The 27,085-nt window shown below is 34.0% G+C and overlaps 2 protein-coding genes across 3 annotated transcripts; one reads left to right on the top strand and one right to left on the bottom strand.

The window, feature by feature from the left end:
* Positions 1 to 7,513: 7,513 nt before the first annotated feature.
* On the bottom strand, positions 7,514 to 11,095 carry LOC110663434 (fructose-bisphosphate aldolase 3, chloroplastic). Its single transcript, XM_021822721.2, has 6 exons — positions 10,728 to 11,095; positions 9,714 to 9,983; positions 9,482 to 9,591; positions 9,273 to 9,363; positions 8,551 to 8,820; positions 7,514 to 8,074 (listed from the first exon to the last, which is right to left on the bottom strand). Exons 1-6 carry the CDS (start codon positions 10,890 to 10,892, stop codon positions 7,796 to 7,798), a joined length of 1,185 nt encoding a protein of 394 aa, XP_021678413.2. The 5' UTR covers positions 10,893 to 11,095; the 3' UTR covers positions 7,514 to 7,795.
* A 5,813-nt stretch (positions 11,096 to 16,908) lies between these two features.
* On the top strand, positions 16,909 to 26,682 carry LOC110663435 (2-oxoglutarate and iron-dependent oxygenase domain-containing protein CP2). Of its 2 annotated transcripts, XM_021822722.2 has the most exons (9): positions 16,912 to 17,536; positions 18,465 to 18,512; positions 19,967 to 20,143; positions 20,225 to 20,375; positions 20,472 to 20,558; positions 24,585 to 24,709; positions 25,093 to 25,211; positions 26,167 to 26,278; positions 26,360 to 26,682. In XM_021822722.2, exons 1-9 carry the CDS (start codon positions 17,270 to 17,272, stop codon positions 26,393 to 26,395), a joined length of 1,122 nt encoding a protein of 373 aa, XP_021678414.2. In that variant the 5' UTR covers positions 16,912 to 17,269; the 3' UTR covers positions 26,396 to 26,682. The 2 variants fall into 2 exon arrangements, with proteins under 2 accessions (XP_021678415.2, XP_021678414.2); XM_021822723.2 differs by lacking the exons at positions 26,167 to 26,278; positions 26,360 to 26,682 and adding an exon at positions 25,972 to 26,157 and having other exon boundaries at positions 16,909 to 17,536.
* Positions 26,683 to 27,085: the final 403 nt, after the last annotated feature.

Here is a 27,085-nt window from a genome sequence, read left to right as displayed (position 1 = left end):
ATGGATGATTGATTTGATGGGCCCAGGAGGGGCTGTGTGATGAGATTGAGTTGTGGATATATGGGTTGTGAATATAGAAGTGTGTTTTGAGCCCTTTTGCATGTTGGGTAGGTCCTAGGTATAGGGGAGACTCTGCCGGATTTTCGGTACGACTTAGGACGTATTTGGTCTTTTCTTGAATCGTATTGAGTCATTTGTATTAAATAATTGTAATGTAATTGTCAGGTGAGCCAGAACAGCCTTCTTCCTCCGCTCAGCCGCCACAGTGACCGTTGTCAAGTCTGTGAGTAAAATATTAATTTTAATTGTAATTTCACTATTATTATATGTTCGAGCATGCCCATGCATCACTTTTATGCATATATCTATGTAGATAAACTTTAGGCACGATTTATGTTGCATTCATAACTGTGAAAGTGCCGAGTATGTTGTTGTGGTAATTTGGAGCAGTGTGCGTGCGTTGGCGTGCGTGTGATGTGGTGTGGACTATGGATAGGACGGGTAGACACGGCTTGAGATCTTCACTGGGACCCGGTCCTTCAGGGTAGACACGGCTTGAGTTCTTTGCTGGGACCCTGATTTGGTTATTAAGTGGAAGTCCGAGCTGAGTTCTTCGCTGGCACAGTTGGAATTAAGAGAGTCAGATAGGGATCGGCCCCATATATATTCTGATTGATGTTACCGGGTGCGTGATTGCTCCAAATTACCTTTTGATGTTATGATGTGAAATTATTGCTGATGTTGCATTTCACTCCACAGGGTGCATTAGTTTTAGATAGTTATAGAGATTATGGTTAAAATTGATATTTTACTCTCTGAGTCGAACGCTCACTCCTGTTCAATATTTTTCCAGGCCACAGGAGGATATTTTTGAGGCTAACCTGCTTTCTCCCTCGCAGGTCGATTATTAATGTTTGTATAAACTTGTTAAATCTTAGAATTTCAGCATGTGTTAGAAATGTTTATTTGATTTGGGTCTGTAAACTAAATTATTATTGTGGACCTGTAAACTTAATATTCTATGCATGTTTGATGGATTGGATGAGGGAGCTGAGCTTCCATTTATTTTTATGCTGATGAGTATGTGGAGGGTGAGCTGAGCTCCCCAATTGAGTATTTACTGTGTTTACAGGTCGGGTGAGTCATAAACTCCCCGTTGGTAGGTCCATTTTATGGCCGGACTCTGTCCGGTTGATTTCTTGAAATTAGGCCCAAATGGGCCTTAGAGTTGGGTTAAGTGAATAGTTAGGCTTACTACGGGCCTCGGGGGCTTTAGGCTGGTCCAGGTCCTAGTACCGGTCCGGCCCATAGGTTGGGTCATGACACCAACCATAAGAGCTTTGGGAGATAACGGCACAGGAGTTACTGGAACACAAAGTTTCTTTGGTCATGTGCTATTTGTTGGGCTATGGGCTTGTTTATGGACCTTGGGTAGAATAGTTATTTATTTTTTTATTTGGGCTGGATTTGAACTTTGGCCTAATTGTAATGGTTAATATCTTAATCAATGAAATAAGCTATCTTTGAGGAGAAGAAAAAGTACTTCAACAGGGAGAATTATTAAATATTAAATTTATTTTTTTTTATATTCTTATAAATATAAATTTTTTATAAACTTTGAAAAATAAATTTTATATTTTTATATAAAACATGTGTAAGAATAAAAGATAATTTTATAAAAAAAATTAAAATAGGTAAATTAATCTTTTCAATGAGAAAGAAAAGATAATTCATTGAATTAATAGGTTTTTGACACGCCCAATTGGATAAAAGTCTCATCTCGACACACATCACCATTGTTTTTCACCAAAAATTAGCAAATAATTTTTGGCATGCCCAGTGGGACAAATGTCTCATCTCAACATACATCACCACTGTTCTTAGCTGAATTGTTTTTTAAGGAAATAATTTTTGGATGCCCAGTGGAATGAAATCTCAATTCCATGCATTTTTCAAAACTACAAACACTACTATTTTTGTTTTTTGCTGGCAACACCGTGCTTTTAAAAAATAAAAGTGTTCTTGGTAAAGAAACCACCAAGTCTCAGGATATAGAGGGAAGTATTATTACAAAAACCATACATACCTTGTCTACTTATTGAGTTCAGAGGCGAGATGAGATTTGCAAATGGATTTTTAGTTCATTGGAAACTCTTGCATCGAATATTGCTAGGTGGAACAATGGTTGGTAACTCTTAACCTATTAGAGGAAATAGTTGATGTAAGTATGGAGAAGGTAGTTAATAAACTTAATTCATCAGTTTCAGTATTGTCCGATGGCCAGGCCCCTAGGCCAAAGAAATCTGACATGGCATCCAAAGGCGTTAACGAGCTCTAGGGACAATCTTAGCCGCATACCCGCCATGGTAGTGCTGATGGAAGTTGTGCTAGCAATGAAGAAAGATACCAACCACCCCACAAGAGAGAAGAACAAGTGGCTAGCCAGACAAGAATACCAATTCAACCCAGTCACCCTAGTGGTAAAACTGTTATTCCCACCCAAGTTCTCAGTAATACTAATTCAGTCACTCACCCTAGTGTTTATGATATAGAAGCAGTTGCAGGTCCTCAAGTGATACCAGCTTTCTAACAACAGCAGGTGCAGATACTACAGTTGACACTTGGCTCTTTTGGCTCAAGGGGTAACAGTCACAGAGGAATGAACATATTCACAGTGCAAGTACCTCAGCCAACTGCACTAATGTCCCAGGTGATAGAGGAAAAATTTAGTCCTCAAGTTCCTGCAGCTTCTAATGACCAATTCTTTAAGCTAAAGGAGCCAAACATGATTTCCAGGAGTATTAGAGAACTCAGAGGGCACTAGCTTGAAATCCCTTTGAGGGGTAATATAAGAGGAATCAATGTTCCCACAGTCCAGATTTCTTTTATGACAATCAAAATTACTTCGATTTTTAAGGTAACGATTCAAATGACGCAATTCTACAAGTCCAAAGCAATTGCACCTTGCAGGAAAGTAATGAAATAACACCAAGAATAAAACAACCAATGTCGACTCATGGACTCAAATAGCCGACTTCATGGCTTTTTCTTAAGATCCCTGTAATCAATGTAAAGACAAAGCCAACATAACGGCTAACATGTTATAGCATTCATTCACATGTTATTAAGTAGATAAAAGGTTAATGTAACAAGTAGGCTTTATGACCTCTTTTATTCAAAAATAAAAATCAAAACACAGTTTATTGTTCAATAAATATCCAAGTATTTACACGTATGTTAAACTTATTACATTAGGACATAGCAACTACAGCATGCAGAAAAATTATTGGAGGAAGTTTGGACTCAATAAGTAGCTCTAGAACAAGGTTGGATAGACAATTCCCCAGTATTTGACGTCGGCACTTGTGAAAAGAACATGAGGAAATTAGCTCTTTAAGTGTACTACAGTTTTAGAAGATTGCAAGTACTTACAAGAACCTTAACAAGGCAGATGAAGGCTAAGCACCTGTAGAAGTACGAGTTATCAGGTTCCAGGTACTTATAAAGGTACTTACAAAGGCACCTGTAGAGACACCTGCGAGTCAACAAAGATACCTATTCCATAAAATTTTGGCCAGAGTCTCCTCTGCAATACAAACATTCAGAAAATTAGCTTTTCAATATTTAGCCAATTTATTGCCAACGATCAAATACAACTTGCATAAAAGCTCACATGTATGGTAAGATAAAAAATTACCTCTAGTAGCGAGAGAAAATAAGTTGGAACCGGGCATGGGAAAGGCCAGTGGAGTGTATACTCGTAAGGCAGAAGCAGTAACACTCAACCCAAGGACACCATTGCTAATAGGAGAAACCTGTGGTACTGTTAATGGTACTTGTGGAGCTGCTGGTACCTAGATAGGTACCTGGGTACCTAAATAGGTACCTGTGAACCAGAAGAAGGGTCTGATGCCATAACTATAAACACAAGGGGTAAAGTGAGCATTTCAAAGCACCAAAAGTCAAGTATGAAACGCAGAAGTTCTACAACACTTATATTTAACAAATGCAGACAATAGGCAGGTATCAATTATAGGTATCGACCAACACATTTGTAGATATCAACTCTAGGTATCCACCTACAAATTGCAGGTACCAATTGCAGGTATCAACCTATAAATCATAGGTACCGATTGAAGGTACCAACCAACACACTTACAGGTGCCGACCAACATTTTACAAGTACTAACTAATATACTATAGATACCAATCAACATTCTGTAGGTACCTGAGTAGGTACTTGCAAAATCAACAATTCTATAAGCAATCAACATAGCCGAATCACATTCTCAACCGTCATTAAACATCAAGAATCTCAAAATTACCAATTAAAGCAAGAATAAGAAAGTAAGAATACTTGGAATTAATTGCAATAAAAGGAATTGGCAAAAAAATGTGTCGATCGAACTAGTGTAGGGGAATGTGATGCGTAGGTTATCAAACAATTGATGATCAAATTTATGGAATGCAATAGCGCTGACGAGTGCAACAGCGAAAAGTAATCACTAAACACCGAATGGAGCTAAACGGCTAGTGGGAGTAATGCTATGGCCGATGACTAGACTAATGGTGATGAAGTGCCATTCGATGACAAGGAAGGAATGTCCAGTGGTCAACAGCAATGGAGAATCACGTTGGAGAAGAGAGAAGAGAGGAAGAAGAAAAGAAAGGAAAAAGAAAAAAGAGGAAGAAGAGAGAGAGAGAGAGAGAGAGAGAGAGAGAGATGGCACCGAAGGAAGGAGAGAGAGAGAAAGAGGAAAATATATATATATATATATATATATATATATATATATATATATATATATATATTATTTGGGTTTCTTTAAGTGATTTGATTGGAGAGATAAAGATAAATCTGCAGTAATAAGAGATTTGTAGTGATTAGAAGTCTGTTGGATGATAATTTGCAGATATTAGAGTTTAGTGGAAGTTAAATTCTTATTGGATAAAGTCAGCTTAAATTTCAAATTTCCAGGAGGATTACAGGTGATAATTGATTATTTTTTTTTGAATTTTAAACAACAAAAACATGAGCTAAAAGTGGATCTTATCCACTTAGAATGGCTTACCCAACCAATTCAGGTGCAAGGGTAATTGTTTGCATAAAAAATATTTATTTTATTTATTATTTTTAGGCCTAAGAATTAATTAAATTAATTTTTGTAAAATTGATTTAATTAATTTTATTTTATTAATTTAATTAATTTGTGGCCTATGATAATTAATAAGTAAATTAATGGTAGTTATTGAATTGTTGTCTAAGATAAGGAAGTTGATGACAGTTTGTAGCGATTCCTAGCAGTTTCAAGGAGTGGACAGGTAACTGCAAGTAACCGTAGAATGTAGCATAATGTGTTTCAGAGTCTTCTAGGAGCTTTCTAAATACCAGTACAATAGTTTATAATGGTTCTAAGCAGTTTCAATAAGTGGGCATGTCACTATAGGTAACTGCAGAACGTGACAGAGTGTGCTTCAAAATCTTCCAGAAATCTTCCAGATACTTGCAGAAAGAACTATGAATGTCAGATACTCTGCAATGTGAAAAGCCCCCAACATCCAACAATATCAAACAATAACAACTCAACTAAACTCTAGCAATCTTTTATTTTTATTCTATCAGTCATTTATTTTTTCAAAGTTTTTGCATTTAATTTTAATTCTTGTACTCTCTTTTCAATTAATCTAAATGTCATTTCAATTTTCAATTTACGTGGCCTTTTAATTTTGGAGTGAGATTGATGAAACTGTGTTCAATGTAGTCAGTTTCTTCAATGGTTTGATCCAAAAGTCAGAGTATAATCTTAGATAATACACTCAATATTTGACAAGCCTGTACATTTCTTAAACCGTTAGCTAACCTGATTGTTTTTAACGAAACAACAGGAAAAAAAGTTGCAAGTCCACTAAAAATGTACAACATTACTATAGCACTCAAGCCCAAAAACAGAGAGCCAAAATCCAAACCATATGGAGTCCTAGGACTAAGATAGGTGCATAATGGGAATCCAAAACTTCAATAGCCAAAGCAAAGGGACAAGGTCAACAAGCACCGTTAGCAGAGGAATCCGTCTGCAATAAAGGGAACTGTAGAAAACTCGGTTAAGCACACAAGTAGGGGAGGCTCAACTAAAACAGAAGAACATAAAGCGAAAGAGCTCTCTAGACAAAAACTTCAACCCCAAAAGAAATGGGCAAGTAATGCAACAGTTAGCTATCGCACAAGAGGGCTAAAAACTAAGGCTGGATAAACCAGAAAAGGCATGGCAGGAACTTGGCTTGTCAATCTCATAAAGGCCAAACGAATTTGGTGACCAACATTATATCAACACCATCACTTCTATAACGACACTAATCAACATGAAAAAAATCCTAAAATATGGAGAAATCGTAAAATCAATTCTTGACGATCAATGGAAAAATTGGCATAGAGTCGCCTAAGTTAAAGCACATAATTGCAGCTGAACCAAATAAACTGAAAAGAGGGAGGGAGACAACCACACTTTAATTGGGAAAGGAGCCTGACTAAAAAGCAAGGGATGGCCACTAGCACAATAATTGTAAAAGGAAAAAACTTTTAGAGATCTCTATAATTTTAACTCTTAATTATTTTATTATATGAATAATAAATAAGTAAATTAGTTACTCGACAATAAAGTGAAACTTACATTAAATAAAAAAATAATAAAGTGAAACTTAAAAGCTAATTTTTACTACTAAAAAAAAGCTAATTATTAAAAAAAAAGGCTAATTATTAATTTGAAGTATTTAATAAGGTCAGCGATTGGAACAGTTTCGTTTGTAGTGCAAAATCATAATTTAACGAAAGGCTAAATGTTTGGTATCTATGCTATTTTTAGTTTTTTACTTTTTTTTTTTAATAATAAAAAATTATATTGTTAAAATACCATTCTCCACTTTTATATGTTGTTTTTTAAAAGTTAAATAAGTTATGTGACATGTAACTATATATCATTTTGAAAAGATTAAGAGTATTAATTATATTTTTTTAATTTTATTTTTATTTATTTCTATTAAATACAATAACTATTTATACTTTTTAAAGGGATTTTAATAAAATTAAAGTATTTTATTAAATTTTATTAAAATTTAAGTGATTTAATTGATTTATTAATTATAAATAAAAATAAACGTATATAGTATTTAATGTCATAAAAAAAACACATGTTTTTTTGATGGTGTATAATCTAAATAGCAACACCAAAAAGCAAAAAGTATACATAGTATAAATATTCAAGTCAATTTTGCCCCCTTTAGTATTCAAAACAAAAAAACAGTGCATACAAACGGGCAATACATATAACAGCACTTCATTTGTCTCTCTAAAAGCTTTCAGCGCAAAATTATTGCAACTATGCAACATTACCTTCAATTTGCTGTTTAATCAAAGCTAATAATAATCCAATAATATGAAAATCTAATAAATTCAAGCCCCTTTTTTTTTTTGGTGACAAACACTGAATTAGTATACCAAGTGCAAACGTCCCTAAGATTTCATAAAATTTCAAGAGCAATAATTTATGCAGAAAAGAATACATATATTCTTTCTCTCACTAAATCAATCTCTTCCTAGGCAGCAGTTTGGAAAAACTGTTCTTTCCACATGTATTATTCAAGCCTCTAGTCTTAAAAGACAGGAGGGAAAGAAAATTAAAAAGCTTATCTAATGCTACATTTTCTCAGAAAGCACAACTAACATGTAAGAAGAACCAATAGAAAATATAAAATACACTTTAATAGAAGTCAAGGAGCATGGCCATCCTTGAAATGATGCTTAATAGGTATAGCCCTTGACGAACATTCCCTTCTTAGCTTCCTCGCTTTCACCCTCTGCAGCATACTTTCCAAGCTGAGCCAAGGAATTTGCCTTGGCGCGCACCAAAAGTGCCTTCTGCGCAGCTTCCACATTCTCTGGACGTCCTTGCCACGTCTTAAGCACAGTGTTTTGCAGTGCACGTGCATATGAGAAAGACACATGCCACGGGTTGGGGCTTTGGTTCATTGCATTAAGGTTAAGAGTTGCTTCCACTTCCGATTGTCCTCCCGATAGAAACTGCAAAGTGAACAGAAGTTACACCCGTTACTCTTAAAGATTCAGAAATATTCAAATTGAAATCAAATGCACTTGCACATATAATAATCACATCCAACAGCAACAAAGTTAAGATGCTTTAAAAAAAAAGACTCATTTAAAGCATTAGATATAGTCTAGTGTTTCAATTTTTCCAGGTTTATTATTATTATTATTATTATTATTATTATTATTATTATTATTATTATTATTATTATTATCATCTCATTTCAACTGCTTAAGTACTAAAAATTGTCTTTTTCTCATCTCATTTCACCAAAGGAAGTAACTAATAATTTGACCCAGTCTAGAGAGAAATAAATTAGATACTTTGCCCATTGGCACTTGAAAAGATTCTCAAGATTTAAATTCACTACTGTAAGAAGGGAAACACTGATGTATGAGCAACATTATATCACTTTAGATTCCTGATAAAAGAGGGATTCAGGTATTCATACCATGATTCCGGGAACTGCAGGCGGTACTCTTCTCTTAAGCATTGTGAGCGTGTATTTGGCTATCGTCTCAGGAGAAGCCTTCTCCTTGTGTTCAGCTCCTGGTGTTACCATGCTAGGCTTAAGCAGGATACCCTCAAACACAACATTGTTTTCTGCCAAGTAGAAGAATACTTCTGCCCAGACCTTCTCTGCAACTTCAAGAGTTCTGTCAATTCCATGGTCCCCATCAAGAAGAATCTCAGGTTCAACTATGGGCACGAGACCATTGTCCTGCACATAAAAATTAATGTAAATGAAAAACAGAACCTGTAATAATTGGCATATGCATGCTGACCAATCCAGCAACGTGATCCATGCCATCACTAGGAAAAGAGCAGAGGGCTGAAATTCTACTCCCATGTACACAACCAGACAAATTGATCAAACGATTGGAAGACAAATATCTATTCATTTAAAAGAGAAATGAAAGAACCCAAGAATTCAAAAGTCCCACAGTTACCTCTATCTCAAATGAAATTTCAATTAATTCACCAATATTTTAACTTTCTTGCTGCTTGACAGAATGCATCAGAGAGTTCATAGATGTTATAATCACATCTACAAGCATCCCTCCCCATGCATTTCTAACAAAAAGGAAAATGACATAGACATGCATTTCTAACTTTGTTGAAAGGGTTTTTGCCAATATAATTGAGAAATAGAATTTAGAAGTGAAAGAATACCTGAGAAATGGCAGCATAGCGTGCAAGTCCCCATGCCGCTTCTTTAACAGCCAGAGCAGAAGGACCACAGGGAACGCTGACAACTGTCCTCCTGAATATTCCAGATGAACAAGTACAATAGTATCATATAATCAGGAAAACATGATATACAATTGCTAAGGGGGATAAAGGATCAACAAGGGCATAAGGAGAACGTAAATTGGACTTACCACTTAGCAAAACGTGCACCTTGCTTGTAGTATTCAGCAGATCTTGAGGCCAATCCATCCAAGCCTTGGCACCAAGACTCGTTGTTTGATCCTGGAAGAGGTACCAAACCCTGATGTGCAAAAAGTAGTTAATCACACATATATAAGCTCGTTGAGACATAGAAAAATCTCAGGTTAAGCAACTAATAAAACAATTCCTGATTCAAATTTATAAATTCTTTGGACAACATACCTTGTCAACTTTAATGCCAGGTACAATATTCTCATCACGCAAGCAGACCACAAACTTCTTGCCATCAATAGTAGACTGGTAGAGTGTTTCCTCAAAAAGAATGGCACCAGAAATATATTCGCCAAGGCCAGGAGTGGTCAGCAAGAGTTGTCTGTATGCTTGTCTGTTGACCTCATTGTTGTCTAAGCCAATAGATGCCAACCTCTTCCCACAAGTTGCATTTGATTCATCAATGGCCAGGATGCCTCGGCCAGGTGATGCAATAGATTTCTACACCACCAAGAAACAAGCCAAAGGCAGTTAACTGCAATGAACTAATGACGAAACCAGGAATGGCATAAATTGCTTTGCTTTTACTCCTCAGATGGAAAATAGCACGAAACATCATAAACGATGCAAAATCACTAACCATATTACATTTATCCATCGAAAAAGAAAAACTTACTAAGGCAGCACATTTGAGAAAAGTTGAACAACGGACTTGAGGTGCCTCATTTAGAGAATCTAGGATGACTGAAACAAAGTACGATCCCAATATAATATGAACGGCGTGGAGATCAAAGAAAGAATTTTTTGTAGTTTTCATCAATCACCTCTTTGTCTAACAAGATACCCTTTTTCGCAACGCTTAAAATCTTTGTTTTAAAAAGGTAGGCCATTATCAGCCGCCATGATTTCGTTAAAACCGAAGAGCTAAAAGCACTAACTGACTGATAGAGAAACCGAAAATATATCGAAACTCGAAACGAAATGCTAATCGTACTTGTGGAGGTGGAGGGGGAAAAAAACAAAAGAATGAGCAAACAATTAATTCAAAATCGAATTATTTTTCATAAGATGGAGCTGAAATTTACAGAAGTCTAATATCATAACTTGAACAAATCAATCAGCTAAGAGAGCATAAATCAAATTCGACTCAACAACAAAACGAGATGTAAATCGAAAACACATAGCAGGCATCGAAACGACACATGAGATCAAAAAAAAGTGAAGAAGGGAGGGAGATAAACTAACAGCGGTTTGAACGAGCTCGTCCTTGTAAGAGCTAGCACGGATCGGGAAGGAGACTCGACGAGTAGTGAGGCGAGTTGAGGATGATCCAGGTCGCTGACCAAATGACTGTTGGCCGATCCAAGAGGACGACGCTGCGTTTAGCTTAGCGAAACTTGCACAGGCCATCGCGTCTGAAGTAATGATTAGATCAGGATCGAGATCAGAGATAGGAAGAAGGAAAGGTGTATGATAACTGACGTGTACAAGAAAAAAAGCTTTCTCGCGGTCACCGTGTGCTATTCAGTACTCTTCTGCTGTGTGTTTGGGTTATTATCGAGACCGAAAATGCATTGATGGCTTTTGCCTTTCTCGGGGAGTCCGCTGGGAGTGTTTGGTGGAGGAATATGACAAAGAACATGCGGCGATTCCAAACAGCCCTTAGTTGGATTTATTCTTAAATTACCATATTACTCCTTGGAAATAGTACTGTAATCCTTTTCATTGACCGTCTTTACCTTTTTGAAGAGATCCTGCGCATTATTAACGCAACAAGTTCGAGTTTTTTTTTTAAAAAAGAAAAAAATTTAAATATATTTTTAGTATTAAAAGGAAAATTAATGAATTATTATTATTATTACATTTATTTCGCCACTTCATTTATTTCTTTTACTTTTTTAATATAATTTTATTTTTTTAATACTTAAATAGAATATATTGTATAATTACGCCATGGTCGATTATCTGCTCCTTATTCAAAATTAATATTAATATTTTATGATATAATTAAAATAAATTAAAGTGTTGATTAATTGACAGGGAAAAAAATATAAAATGGAGAAATCATGGGGGATATTTTTGTCCACTGGAACCAATGAAATCAAGCGGGCCAGTGAGCCACCCGTCCATAGCAGTTGGATATGGAATCTTGGAATTGATGGATTATCTCTTTCGCCTAACCATCCACCTCAACGGCTGCTTGATTTAACAGCATATTGAACCATTGCACTCAATCATTCAATTATCAAATAACCAATCTTAATTTTCTATTAAAAACTTTTGAAAAAATAAATTTTTATTATTAACAGTTCAGTCAACAAATACAAAATTTGGGAACCTCTTCGGTTTCATTTTTTTTTTTATATTAAATTAAAATAAGATAGAATAAATATGGATGGTTGAAATTTTAGACGGAGTCAATAAAATGGGTGGCAGCTTCAAGAACCATAAACCATAAACAATTTTTTTTTTGAATACTTTTTCATTATGGATTTAAATTTTATTTTATTTAATAATTAAGAAAGTGGTGGTAGCCTTATTCGAAAATAAAAACTAAATAAATAATACAAATTCAAAATTTTGTGATAAAAAATAATTTATTGTTAAATATTTAATAGGTAAAAGCCTCATTTTAACTATTAATCAATAGTTAATTAAATCCTTAATATTTTTTTTAGTCCAATTAAGCCCTTCAACATTAAATTTTGATCTAATTAATTTTGTATACTGCAATTTTCATCTCGTTAAGTCCAAATCAGTTATGTGACTATCACATATTTTAACTCTGTTAAATGTTTATTCTTTAAAATATTATTTTAAAATTTTAAAAATTAAAAAAACAAAAAATCCATTCATGTTCTCTTCTCTACTGCATTTCAAGAACCTATTCTGCAAAACCAAGAATCAAGTTACAGCAAAATCAAGAACCAAGAACCCAAAAACAAAACCAATAACTAGTTTCATATCTATCTTGGATCCTCAAAAGTTGCCTTCTCTTGAAAACCAAGAACCTAATAACGCTAATATGTAAAATCTACAATGCATAGTGGCTTTAGATATAGGGGTGTTTATTTATCTCTAGTTTTTGGTTAGGAAGAACGAAAACAAATTAATATCCATTGACTGGCCTTGCGATAATATTTTGTAAAATTACGATTTTCATCTGTATTGTGTTTCTTGCTCAGCTTTATTGAACAAATTAGGGCAAGGCTTTTATAGTGTAGCTTGAAACTAAACATCTGCTGGTAGCTTTTGAGTTTCTCTTATGGCCAAAATTTAAGTTTCTATTATAATTTCGGGCTTTATTTGTTCACCGCTAATTAGGGTTTATTTGGATGAGATGAAGGGAGGTTTAGTAAAATAAGATAAGGTAAGATATAGAAATATATGGCATGATAAGATAAAATAACAGTTTTATTTATTTTTGAGAAGAAGGTAACGTAAATAAGAGATATTTTAAAAATTTTTTAAAATTGATATGGATAATATAAGAAATTAAAAAATAAAAAATTTTTCAACCCTAATATAGGAAATAATCTATATTTTATGTTCATGTGTTTTATTTTTTGTATTGAATTTAAATTTTAATATTTATAATTTTTAATAATATTTTGATTATTTTACGAGTTCTAAAAAGTTACTTTAATAATTTTTTAACTTAATGGAATACATTAACACCATTTAATAAAATTTAATTGCTAATTTTTATGAGTTTGAGAGCTTAATTGGACTAAAAAAATATTAAGAACTTAATTGGTTATTAACTAATAATTAAGGGATTAAAATGGACTTTTGCCTATTTAATAAGATTAAAACATTATAAAAACCTATTTTTTTTTATTAGAAAGTCACTGCAATATTGTAGGGGAAAAAAATAACGTCATGACAAAAGGTAGTAATTTATGAAAAATAAAAATAATAATAAACTAATGATCCATGGCACCCCAGACCCATAAGATTTATTGGTGCTGGTGGATACATTGCTGCAACATTACTAAACTGATCCAGGTTTGCCAAATAATCAGTTCTCTCTAGCAATAAAGAGAGGAATTTTTCTCTCAGTGGATTCTTTGTTTTTGGGGTAGTCGGCCCCCGCTTCCAGCCAGTCCAGCAGTTCTCTCTGCCCTATTGGGCTTAGGAGGTCCTTTATCCTCAGTCCTGAAAGTGGGTCTCCCTCCCCGAGATGGTTGTGTCAGGTCTGAGACAGAACAATAGTCAATTGAGTCAAAAAAATTTTATTTTACTTCATTCACAGGTAATAAAAATATTATATAATAATAAATTATTTATTAATAAAAAATTTATTACTATATAATATTTTCATTACCTGTGAATGAAGTAAAATAAAATTTTTTTGACTCAATTGACTATTGTTCTGTCTCTGACCTGACACAACCATCTCGTCCAAAGAAAGGGGAGGGAGACCCACTTTCAGGACTGAGGATAAATTATTTATTAATAAAAATAAATATATACTAATTATTAATATATAAAAAAATGAATAAAATAGGAAAGTAATTTTAAAAATAATAAATTTTCACTGTAATATTAAATTCATAATTTTTTTAATAATATTTTTAAATCCTTATATGATAATTTCGCTATCAATATTATTAAATTTTTTTTTCTCAAAATATGTAATTAAAGAATTATATTTTTCACTTAATTTCATAATTGAGTTCTTATAATATTCATTACAGAAATGTAATTACTATTTATCATTGTAATAAATAATATTAATATAAATTTTACAAACACGTTAACTAATGGATATACTAAATTTTTCATAAATTATATGTCAATTATCAAAATAATAAGAGCAGTGATTATCAATCTATTAAATGTAAAATAAAGTATTAAAAAAATAAAAAAGAAATTAGGTTACAATATTTGTTTTTAAATATTAAAAAAAATAAGTGTTTTAAGGTGAAGTGTTTAATGAATTTAAATTTATTAAAAATAATAATATTTTCAAAATTTAATGGAAAAAAAAAAAGAATTATTTGGTGGGTTGTTAGATGGGTAATATATAAATTAATTGAGTTGAGTGGGTCAATTGACCCCACTTAAATACAAGCAGCTCCGCCATTGTGGTTGTGTATAAATTTGTTGGCTTTTCTTGTAGATTTGAGATTGCGAGGTTGTTTGAAACGGGTCTACATTGATATGCATGCTGAAGCTTCATCCCAAGCATTGTTTGCTTTGGTTCTTGCAGCATCCGAGTTCCGAGGGGAAGGTTCTGCTCAGAATTAAAAGTGGCCACTTGTTTCCCTTGAGCCTTTTTGAATGTCTTTTGGGGGTTTTGCCTGTGAGGAACTTCTTTTCTATAGGCATATGCGATGTTTGGTATCTCAAGTGTTCTGTCTTTGTTTATCATTCCCTATAATTGGCTCTACATGGTCTCTCAGATAATGGCAACGCTCATCTCTATTTGTTCCAGTCCAGATCGCTAGTGTGGCTGGTTCCATATTTTTGGGTCTCAAGGCTTAATCCCTTGGTTTGGGTTAAGACTTTTTTTCTTTCTCAGACCTTGATTCATCTTTGGGTTTTAGATAACATATGGTTATTTTAAGTTGAGGTGTTTATAGAGCTGGCCTAGAGTCTTTATGGACCTTAGTTGAGTCTTCTATTTGTATTGGGCCTTAATATTATCTCTTGACAAAAAAAAAAAAAAAAATCAGGTTGTTAAATCCTAGGGATATGTACTTTATGTAGAGAATTTATGGGCCCTCCCATGGTCGTAACACCATCTCCTAGCAACCTCCAACATTATGAAGAAATTTCCAAACACAAGTAAATGGATACTTAATTTGTTAAATGGCATAACAAATCTGTTGACATTTAACAAGCTTTTTAGTTAAATAAAGAATCAGATTACATATGGAATAATGAATTACTACTCATGTATGTTAATATTGTTTTTTTGTGTTTTCAAAATTGGATCAGTTATTACATCAATTTACTTAATTTAGTGCAAAGTATAATTTTATACCTTAGACTTTTGCACTTTTTGTATTTCGAGATTAAAACTGCATATGGTTGTAGTTTATAGATAAAACTTTTCGAACCTTATCACTTTGATGAAAAAAGTGCATAGCCACATTAATAGTGCTTGTTTTGCGTGCTGACATCAACTCCATGTTGGACATTATTGCTATGCCAGCGCTACATTAGCAATTTTGAAAGTATATGCTCTTGAATTACTAATAAAAAAAATGTTAAGATTTTATTTATTTCGTGAAAAATAATTTATATATGAAAAATATTTTTCATGAAAAATATTTTTTAAAAAATATTATCCATAAAAATATTTTTTGTTGTTTGGTGTAATGTGAAATTAATTATATTAATGATATGTGTTTATATTATTTATGTATAAATATTTTCACATTTTGATAAAATTATTAAAGTTTTAAAAATAAAACATGATATCATTATTTATAAAGAATAAGTCATTTTTCTTAAAAATAATTTAGTTTTTTCTTTGATTAGGAAAATATTTTCTATTGATTCATTTTTCTGAACGCTCCAAATGCTGATGGAGCCTAATATCAAATGTTAAAAGCGCGAAAAGTTTGAAAATGCATAATATATATATATATATATATATATAGAGAGAGAGAGAGTTATTGGGAGAAAGAGATACATACAGTGGGGGAGATATGGAAAGAGAGATAGGGAGAGAGGCAAGAGAGAGTCACTTTGTTTCTCTCTCTCTCTCTACATATCTCTTTCACTTTGCCTCTTTTTCTTATGCCTCTCTCTTTATCTCCTAATTTTTATATAGCCATCTCCCTCTCTTTGTCACTCTGATTAATTGAAAGATAAATAAATTAAGAGAGGGAGAGAGAGATACAGTGATTTAATGAAAAGAGAGAGAGAGAGAGAGAGGCAAATAGAAAGGGGAGAGGCATAAAAAAGAGAGATAGAATGAGAGACTGAGTTAGAGAGACTGAATGACGTTCCAATAGCTCTCCCCCTCTCATTGTGTCTCTCTTTTCATTTTTTTCCCTCTCATTATTTCTCTCCCATGCCTCCATATATTTCCTAATTTTATTTACATGTACTTTTGAATTTTCACTTTTTTAGCTTTTAGGGTTTGAAAATACTTTTTTTGATAATTTAGGGACATGTGCCTTCAATAATTTTCACTTAGATGAAAAAATGAAAAAACATAAAAATTATTGATATGGCTCTAAACATTGTTAGTCACTTTTTCACCAAAGTACCAATGGCATGAAAATTTTATTTACGAATTGCAAACTTAATTCTAACTTTAAAGTGTAAAAACACGAAAATTTAGGGTACTAAAAAGTATTTTTCTCATTAATTAATTTGATTTAATTTTTAAACAATTTCTTATGAAAATAATTTTAAACGTAAAAAAAAAAAAATAAAAAAAAAAACTGATTACTTATTCAATGTCGATGAAATCGATTGGAACAGCCAGTGTGTCCCGTTCTTACACTACAAATTCTAGAAAGCTCGAGATGAGCTTTGGAGAATGGAGAGGGCTTCGATGAGGTTTCAACTAACCAAAAACATGCACGTGCCGATACTTCATCCGATTCGCGGCACATGTGAATCACACACGATCCAATCCAACCTACTTACAGACGACAATTACAAACCCTAACCTGCACGACAAACAACCTTCTGCTTTTCCCTTCTCTCTCACTCAGCAAACCCTAATTCCACCCTCTGCCTCTGCTAAACGAGAACTGCTATGCAAATTCTCAACCACAGGCTCTCTCTGTGAAATCAAAATCAACATAGCTATTCTAACAATGTCGCTAGATGAGCACAAGAAGCCCAGTGGGAATGGAAATGGCGTCGCACTATCTACTCAGGTAGCACACAGGCTAAGGTTGAACCCTAGCACCGATCACAAACCCGATAGCTATGAGGACCTGCAATCGGATTTCAGTCCTTTACTGTTCAGCTCGCTAGAGCGGTACTTGCCTCCTTCCATGCTTTATTTGTCACGTGAAGCTAAAATCCAGTTCATGAGGGACATTCTCGTTCGCTACTCTCCCGAGGGTGAACGCACTCGTGTATGCATCGGTTTAGTATCTTAATTTACGCCACTATTCATGTACATATGCATATACATTATCTATGCGTATATATGTATGTGTGTTAAAGCTGTACTGTAATTTGTGGAATAGCGAGCAATTGAATGGGGGAGAAATGAAAATTTTGACAATTTGCTGTTTGGGCAAGATTCTATTTCGCTGCTTGAGTTGAAAGTATATGAAAATTGATATTTTCCCCTTGAAGATACTTAGGCTAAGTTGGAATGCTGATTCAAAGAGTAATTCCTGATAACTCTTATTCTGCTTTAATAATTTGCAGTGTAATTCATCTTTTTCTGTTTGGTGTAGGAGACCAGGTTCTGAATAATCGATAAACCTACGTCTGCTAAATCAGGCATAGTATAGCTTTATTTTAGAGTTCTGGCTTCGAAATATTATTTATTTATTGAAAGAAGTTTCTGATAAACACCCTTAATATTGTGGGGATGTGCTTTAAATGTTTCGTGTCTGATGGATACTGCCATCACCTATGAAAAGAAAGTGAAATTTGTGTTAGAATGGGCTTTGATTTTTTCCCCCTACTTTTAAAATTTGTTATCTGTACTCTGACTCACATTTGCTTTTAATTCCCGGCAATTTCCCCCTACAAATTAGGGGGGTCCCCCTAATTTGTATTAATTGATGTGGAGATTGTATAAAAAAATTAAAGCCTCTTCGCAAATTAGTTATTTCGTATTATTTAATATTAATTTCAAATAATGGTGTCCATGTAACTTCCCTACAATCTTAATGTCTTGGAAATCGATAAGTTTCATGTAATTTCACACCCCTTTGGTTTGCTAATTATTGTTTCTATCATTTTCTTTTTCTTTTTCTTTTTAAGTGTTGCTTTCTTTTCTTATTTGTCAAAATCTGTTGCTCATCGTTTCTTGTTGTAAACTGACAGATTCAAAAACATAGAGAATACAGGCAGAAGATTATATCAAACTATCAGGTAAATTCCATGGTGAAAGTTCTCTTGCTCAAAATTAGTTTTGTAATTTTTCAGATATTCCAGGGTGTATGGTTTTCATAACTCTAGTTTTTTCAATTCCTGGCTTAGAAAAGCTTATATGCTGTAAATCTGCGATCTTAAAAGTTTTCTGCAAATGCTGTTTTAATTGCATAAATTTCTTGCTGTTGGGGCTAGATTTACTGTGGGGACCAGTGCTCTACTCCCCCATTAGAAATTGTGTCATTAGGTCATTTTCACTGAAGTTTTTCAAGTTATACCTCCACTTAATATTGTAGATTGTCCCAGTCCACTTCATCTCTTAAGTTGCTAACTTATTGTGTTTAACTTGGGTATACTATAAATCTTTATTTTATTTTCTGTTGAGATGCTGCTAAAGTATGGAGCTGAAATAAAATTGAACTTCAAATTTTGGCATATTTAATCTTTTATATATGCCTTTTATTTTAATGCCGATACAGAACCCGTGTATTTACATATTATTTTTCCCCCCAAATCTCTCTCTCTCTCTCTCTCTCTCTCTCTCTCTCTCCATTGAAAAGAAATCAATATAAGTGATCTATTCAAAATTATATAAGAGATAAGTGATTAAATGGTTGTAAAATTCATAAACAAATATAGTATACAAAAACAATATGAAGGCGTGCTGAGAATTATTGTAATAATTTTATTAATTTAGTTTATAAGTTACTAATTTAGTTTTAATTGTATTAAAAACCATTTGGGGCATATGCCTATTCTGGCATAGTGTAGACGTCTAAGGCAAACATGATATAACTTCCTTACTTGAAAGAAGTGGGTCCCCTTGATCCCTAAGAGCCACCAAACAATTGTGTTCTGCAAATTCCTCTCCCACCCTTCCCACCAATGAAACTACTTAAATGCTTTTTGTGATTCATATTTTGCAAATTGACACCTTTTTGTGGCTTCTAGGGTTTGGGAGGGGGCTCCCATCATTTGAGTTAGCAATTTTTGTTCACATTGGAAGTCCACCTCAATGTCATGTTTCACATCCTATATCCATTGGATGAAATAGAAGCAAAATCAGTGCTCTTTGAGTCAAATTGAATATTAAAATAATATGGTACAATTGAAAAGGTGTGCAAAGTTCATGAATTTTTGAACCATTAGGTCAAAATGATAGTGCTTCTATTGAAAAATGTTCTAGATGTGTGACTGCTTACTAGCTCACTGTCTATGCATGTCTCTTCAGCTCATGTTTTTAAATATGAAAAGGCTTGGATGAATTCGTATAGCAAATATTCCCAGCTATACTAACATTTCCATATATTATATCTAGATTGGTGAAAAGTGAAAAAGTGAATTACTGTCTGCTATTTGGATTTTTATAGTCTTTTTATAGCATATGACTGTCAATTGTATTCTTTTGCTTCTTTACACTGTTTTATTTTTTGACTGTTTCCTCTTTTTTGCAGCCTCTACATGGGGAGCTGTATACCATGAATGCTGTTAACTTCTTTGTTCCCTCATTTCTCAAAGCAATTAATGAAAAAACTGATGAGAGTTTTAGAAGTATATTGGTGGAACCCACGCCAGGAGTTTATGTATTTGAAATGTTTCAGCCAAGTTTCTGTGAAATGTTGATGTCTGAGGTATCATTTCATTCTTCTTGTTGTTTATTATATTCTTGTATTTTAGTTTGTACACTTTCTTATCAAGTTCTGATCACTTAGGTAGAAAATTTTGAAAGATGGGTTCATGATACAAAATTCAGAATAATGCGTCCAAACACAATGAACAAGTACGGTGCTGTTCTAGATGACTTTGGGCTGGAAACCATTCTTGACAAATTGATGGATGAATATATACGTCCTATGTCTAAAGGTAATATATCTATATTCAGTTGGGAACTAGAATGCAAATAAAGAGTCTCATAATATTTTTGTAGAACTGATTTTTTATGATTGATTTTCCTTGTAGTTTTTTTTCCTGAAGTTGGTGGATTAACTCTAGATTCTCATCACGGTTTTGTTGTTGAATATGGAGTTGATAGGGATGTTGAGCTTGGTAGGTGCTTACTTGAATCTTCTCTTCTATTGCTGTTAATGATAATGTTGCATAGCTTATTATATACAGTCAATCTTTTATTATCTACCAGTTGTGGAAACTTGAGAAGTTTCTGCACGTTCTCTCTTGCTTTCATTTTCTATTGTGAAAGCTTAGCATGAAATAAGTTCTCTCATTTTTATGACTTTTTAGTCATTGAGATTTTACCTCAATAACAACATTGGCACTTGATTTTTTTAATGGATGGTGATATTTTTTATTTACTGACAGCAATCTCATTTTCTGGTTTTAGGATTGTAAACTACTCCCTCCGTCCCACAAAGATTTACTTCTATTTTCACTTAGTTTAAAAAAATGTAGCTAATATAGCTAAAGCAATAAAATTTTAGAGTCTTTTCCTAATATACCCTCCACTCATGTTACTCCACCAAAAATGAAATAGCTCATGTTATTAAATTATTTTTGGAACTAATGAATTTTATTATTTCAACTCAACTCAACTTAACTAAACTTTTATCCTAAAAATTTGGGGTCGGCTTTATGGATTCGCTTTCTCCACTCTAAACGATTTTGGGTTAAATCCTCAGAAATGTGCAAGGCTTCTAGGTCATGTTGTACTACTCTCCTCCAAGTCAATTTAGGTCTACCTCTTTTTTTCTTTCTATCCTCTAACCTAATGTGCTCTACTTGTCTAATTGGAGTCTCCGTATGTCTACGCTTCACATGACCAAACCAGCTCAATCTTCCTTCTCTCAACTTATCTTCAATTGGCACTACTCCTACCTTTTCTCTAATACTCTCATTACAGACTTTATTTAGTCTAGTATGGCCACTCATCCACCTTAACATTCTCATCTCTGCAACTCTTATCTTAGACGCATACGACTCTTTCAGTGCCCAACACTCACTACCATATAACATAGCCGGTCGTATGGCTGTACTTTAAAATTTTTCTTTCAATTTATTGGGAATCTTACGATCACATAAAACTCTCGTGGCACGTCTCCACTTCAATCATCCGGCTTTAATCCTATGACTAACATCCTCCTCACATCCCCCATCTACTTGAAGGACTGAGCTTAGATATTTAAAGTGATTACTTTGGGACAATACCACTCCATTCAAACTAACTCCTTCCCTATCACCAGTTTGGCCTTCACTGAACTTGCAATGCATGTATTCTGTCTTCGTTCTACTTAACTTAAAACCCTTTGACTCTAGAGCACTTCTTCAAAGCTCTAGCTTTCTATTAACTCATTCTCGTGTCTCATCTATCAGAACAATATCATCCGCAAATATCATGCACCAAGGAATACTCTCTTGTATATGTTTCGTCAATTCATTTAAAACTAATATAAAAAGGTAAGGGCTTATGGCTGATCCTTGGTGTAATCCAATTGAGATTGGAAAATCTCTTGTGTCCCCTCCCACCGTACGCACAACAGTAGTTGCTCCTTCATACATATCTTTCAACACTTGTATGTACCTAATAGATACCATCTTTTGTTCTAACACATTCCATAAGACATTTCTTAGAACACTATCATAAGCCTTCTCCAAATCAATAAAAACCATGTGTAGATCTTTCTTCACATCTCTATATTTCTCCATCAAGCTTCTAATGAGAAAAATCGCTTCCATAGTTGAACGACCGGACATGAAACCAAATTGATTGAGAGAGATAGAAGTATCATGACGTAGTCGATGCTCCACAACTCTCTCCCACAACTTTATAGTATGGCTCATGAGTTTAATTTCCCTATAGTTTAAGCAACTATGTATGTCTCCCTTATTTTTAAAAATAGGTACTAAGGTACTCCTCCTTCATTCATCAGGCATTTTCTTTGAGTTTAGAATCTTATTAAATAATTTAGTTAACCATGCCACTCCCATATCTCCCAAACACTTTCACACTTCAATTGGTATTTCATCGGGTCCACAGGCTTTATTCACATTCATTCTCTTAAGTGCTTCCTTTACTTCTAAAGATCTAATCCTTCTAGTGTAATTCACATTCTTTTCTATTGTTCTATAATCTATATTCACGCTATTACCATTTTGACTATTATTAAAGAGATCATTAAAATAATTTCTCCATCTTTCTTTAATGTCCTCATCTTTCACCAACGCTTTTCCTTCTTTATCCTTAATGCACCTAACTTGATTGAGATCTTGACATTTCCTTTCTCTCCTCCTTGCTAATCTATAAATATCTTTCTCCCCTTCTTTAGTTCCAAGTTTCTCATATAACTTTTCAAAGGCTTGTGCTCTTGCTTGACTAACTGCCTTTTTTCCCTTTTTCTTTGCTATCTTGTACTGTTCATATGCCTCATTATTATCACATTTAGATAATTTCTTATACCATTCTCTTTTTCTCTTCACTGCCTTTTGTACTTCCTCATTCCACCACCATCTCTCTTTTGAGGGTGGTCCATGTCCTTTAGACTCTCCAAGTACTTTTCTAGCTACTTCTCTAATATTTGATGCCATCTGTATTCACATATCATTGCCTCCATATTTAGCTTCCATACTTTGGACTCGAGAAGCTCATTTTTGAACTTCACTTGCTTTACTCCTCTGAACTCCCACCACTTTGTTCGTGCTACACTATTTATTCTGACCTTACTTGACTTGTTCCTAAACTTGACATCCAAGACCACCAACCGATGTTGACTTGTTAAAGCCTCTCCTGGAATGACCTTGCAATCCTTGCATAGAGCTCTATTTGTCTTCCTGGTTACGAGGAAGTCGATTTGGCTTCTATGTTGCCCACTTTTGAAAGTCGCTAAATGTGACTCTTTTTATAAAGTAGGTATTTGCTAGTATTAGGTCGTATGCCATAGCAAAATCCAGGATGTTTTTTCCCTCCTCACTTCGACTTTCAAAACCAAAACCTCCATGAACATTCTCATAATCTTGTCTATCACTTCCTACATGTCTATTCAAATCTCCACCAATGAAAACATTCTCTTCATTTGGTATGCTCTGCATTAAATCATCGATATCTTGCCAAAACCTTTGTTTACTCTCACTGTCTAGTCCTATTTGTGGGGCATAAGTACTAACTATATTTATTGTTTCTCCTTCTAGTACTAGCTTTACTAGTATAATTCTATCTCCTACTCTTTTCACAGTTATTACTGCGTCTTTCAATGTCTTGTCTATGATTATGCCCACTCCGTTCTTATTTCTCTCCTTTCCGGTAAACTACAGTTTGTACCCTGAATTACCCACTTCCTTACTTTTCTCTCATACCCATTTAGTCTCCTGAATGCAAGCAATATTCACCCTTCTTCCACAAGCTTCATTAATTTTCTTGTAAGTGATCCAACATTCCAAGTACCAACCCTGATCCTCCTCCTAACTTGCTCCTTCCTAATTGGTCTCTTCCTATGATATCTTCTATTGTTTTCTATGTCTATCTTGTGTTCTGTTCCACTATCTGTCCTATGGACTAACTTCTTTACCTACATCTGTCCATGATGTGGGAACCCTTGCTCACTTAACACCACACCCGGGCGTCGGCATGGCGCGTCACTTTCGGTGAACGCCCTACACCCTTGCATATTTTTCACTACACCCGGGCTTCGATGTAGCGCGTCGTTAGTAGAGGACGCCCCAACGTTTATATCATTTGAATTCATATCATAAGGTGTGATGAAATTTTTACGCTGGTTGTCACCTACCGCAACCCTCCTCCTTTATCCGGGCTTGGGATCCGCTAAGCGCAAACTACTTAGGCGGAGTTGAATTTTATTATTTCAATGCATATTAAATAGGGGCATATTAGTAAACAAATAAATAAACTACTATTTTAAAATAGAAAGTAGCATGTAATTTGGAATAGATGAAAAAGGAAAGTGAGCCTATCTTTATGGGATGGAGGGAGTACATTTTTATGTTTCTCTTTTTATTACAAAAGCAAAGTGCAATGGTTTCCTTCTCTGTTTGTCCACCTTCTATCCCAGCTTTTAAAGCCGTATCTTCATAAGCTTTTGTGAAATCTCAACAGACTTCTCTTTATAGGTTTCCATGTGGATGACTCAGAAGTCACCTTGAATGTTTGCTTGGGTAAGCAATTTTATGGTGGAGAATTGTTTTTTCGCGGTGTACGGTGTGATAAACATGTGAATACTGAAACTCAACCAGAGGTATGCCCATGTTCAAGATTAATTCTAGTTGATCTATTTATGCTGGACTACTGAGAGGTCATATTATATTTGCATAATCTGCAAATAATAGTGCTACGTATTATGAGAAAATCTTGAGAACTGTGCTGAACTAGAAAATGGCATCCAAGATGGTCAGTGACGTCGTTCTATCCAAACAAAAAGGCAAAAATATCTGTACCTGAAAAAAAGGAAAAAATATAAATATGTTTACCAATTGGAAAAGATTAAGATTTCTAAATGCAAAGCCAAAGAAAACAATTGGGTGTTGGCAATTCTTAGCAATCAAAAGACCATGGTGTAACTTGCCATTTTAAGTAACTGAAGAGTTATCTGATAAGTATTCATTTGTCATACATCTCTAGGAAATTTTGGATTATGTCCATGTTCCGGGGCGTGCTGTTCTTCATCGCGGTCGCCATCGGCATGGTGCTAGAGCTACAACTTCTGGGCATCGGTGCAACCTAATTTTGTGGTGCAGAAGGTATCTCTCTAGTCCTCTGAACATGAGACTTAAAACATCCTTTTTTGAAAAGAAATGCTCTTCAGTCCAAAATGTTGGTCTTAATGTTAGCATTTTATTGAGACTTTTTTTTTATTTGCACTTTAGTATTCAGCTAACTAGATCATAAGAATTTCTGGGGTTCTAATTTTGGCAGTAAATTGTTGGAAAATCCTTTTTTAAGTCCTTGAACTTTTCCTGTTTTGTTTATTGAACCCTTTTCCAATTTAAGCTAATGGCACAAAAGGAAATTCATTATGGCTGCATTGCACAATAAACAAAATTTGAAATGTTTAGAGAGCACAAAATTGAGTTTTTTTTTTCCTTCTTTCTAATTTCAGCAATTTCCATTGTTGAAAAGCAATGCAATTGTTTTTTAAAACAGCAGTTAATGAATTCATCTTCTTTTTTTTCTTTTTTTTTTTTTAAAAAAAATTCTGCTGTTAAGGAAGTCCCTGAGGTGCTTAAATTGGAAAGTTTGTGAGCTCAGTAGCACACAATTAAATAATAGAAGCTTAATAAATGAAACTCAAATTTCATGTGCTTGGAAATAAGTTTTGTTTAAAATTTTCTCCTAGTTCAGTTGGTTGACTGAATGATCATAATGCTGGCTAATTCTCAAGATTTGAGTAATCTGAGAGTTGAACGAAATACTACAGAAGTAGATTTTTCTTTATTTTTTTATAGAAGTTGAAAGACAATAGATGGAGTTTTGGAGATTGACGCACTGCTTTTGTTGTAGATAAGCAGCGGTGTAAAAGAAGAAATTTTATTTGCCATGGCATACTATGCATGCTTGGTGTCAAGAAAACTTGCATTTCTCTTCTTACAATTAGAGGGCTTGGTTCTTAGGCAAAATGAGTTGGGAGGAGTTTGCCAATTTGCTGTTTTTAACGATCAATAATGGTATTGAGTGCAATATTTTCCTCCCTTTCAGTTCAGTCTTCCGAGAGCTGAAGAAATATCAAAAGGATTTCTCCAGCTGGTGTGGAGAGTGCCGACGTGAGAAAAGAGAAAGGCAACGTCTGTCAATTACTGCAACCAAACTGGTACATTATATTTCAATTTGAAGATGAGAAAAATTTGCTGCAGTGGCTATGAACTAAACCTTTTGGTGTCTGCTTTTCCAGGAATTGTTGAAGAGGGATGGTATATCAGCATCTTGAGTTATTTACCCCAGACGTTTTTCTTGTGAAGCTGCAATGTTGCAGAATTTTCGTCCTCGTCAACAGAGAGGTTTTTTTTTTTTTTTTTTTTTTTTTTTTTTTTTTTTTAAATGTTAATGCAAAAGAGGGCGGTAATGTACGTAGTTGTGAATATTGTCCATTGGTCCTTTTGCAAGTTGTGCACTCAGCGTTGTCAAGTACGATATTGTTCTATATGCCATCCAATTTGGAATGTATTAAAAAAAAATGTATCAATTAAGAGCCTGTTTGGGGTTGTGATCCTGATATGTTTTCTTTTTTCAAAAAATAATTTGAAAAATATAATTAGCTATTTTGGAGTATTTATAACTAAGCAATGTAACTTAAAACTAATTTATAATATCCTTGATTAGCATATTAATTATTTTTTTCAAAAGCAACTCGAGTAACAATGACAAAATTATTCTTAAATGATGTTTTGCTGGTTAACTACAATGAAACTTTAGCTAATACAAAATAAAGAATAATGTTCAAGATTTAGACTTATCTGTTTATGCAAGTAGATCTTGTTCTTAAATGGGAAATAAAACTTGATGTTTTTCTCGGAGAATGTTGACATTGGCGTTTAATCTTAAAAGACTCAAGATTCGACAGGAAAGTAAGGATACGGGGTAGCCATCAACATTTTCTTGGAGTGGGATCACACTTCTT

Source organism: Hevea brasiliensis, chromosome 17, assembly GCF_030052815.1.
Source record: "Hevea brasiliensis isolate MT/VB/25A 57/8 chromosome 17, ASM3005281v1, whole genome shotgun sequence".
In the NCBI taxonomy this organism is placed as follows: Eukaryota; Viridiplantae; Streptophyta; class Magnoliopsida; order Malpighiales; family Euphorbiaceae; genus Hevea; species Hevea brasiliensis.
Note: the sequence above shows the minus strand (reverse complement) of the source record. Positions and strands in the feature narration are given on the sequence as shown.

Bases quoted from the DNA above. Each gene is read 5' to 3' on its own strand.
- LOC110663434 (XM_021822721.2), bottom strand. From the start codon at position 10,892: ATGGCCTGTGCAAGTTTCGCTAAGCTAAACGCAGCGTCGTCCTCTTGG. The intron at 9,364-9,481 runs GTAAGTCCAATT...TGGAATATTCAG, and splicing joins GGTGCACGTTTTGCTAAGTG to GAGGACAGTTGTCAGCGTTC. The intron at 8,075-8,550 runs GTATGAATACCT...TTCACTTTGCAG, and splicing joins CTGCAGTTCCCGGAATCATG to TTTCTATCGGGAGGACAATC.
- LOC110663435 (XM_021822722.2), top strand. From the start codon at position 17,270: ATGTCGCTAGATGAGCACAAGAAGCCCAGTGGGAATGGAAATGGCGTC. The intron at 20,559-24,584 runs GTAGGTGCTTAC...TTCTCTTTATAG, and splicing joins TGATAGGGATGTTGAGCTTG to GTTTCCATGTGGATGACTCA. The intron at 26,279-26,359 runs GTACATTATATT...CTGCTTTTCCAG, and splicing joins CAATTACTGCAACCAAACTG to GAATTGTTGAAGAGGGATGG.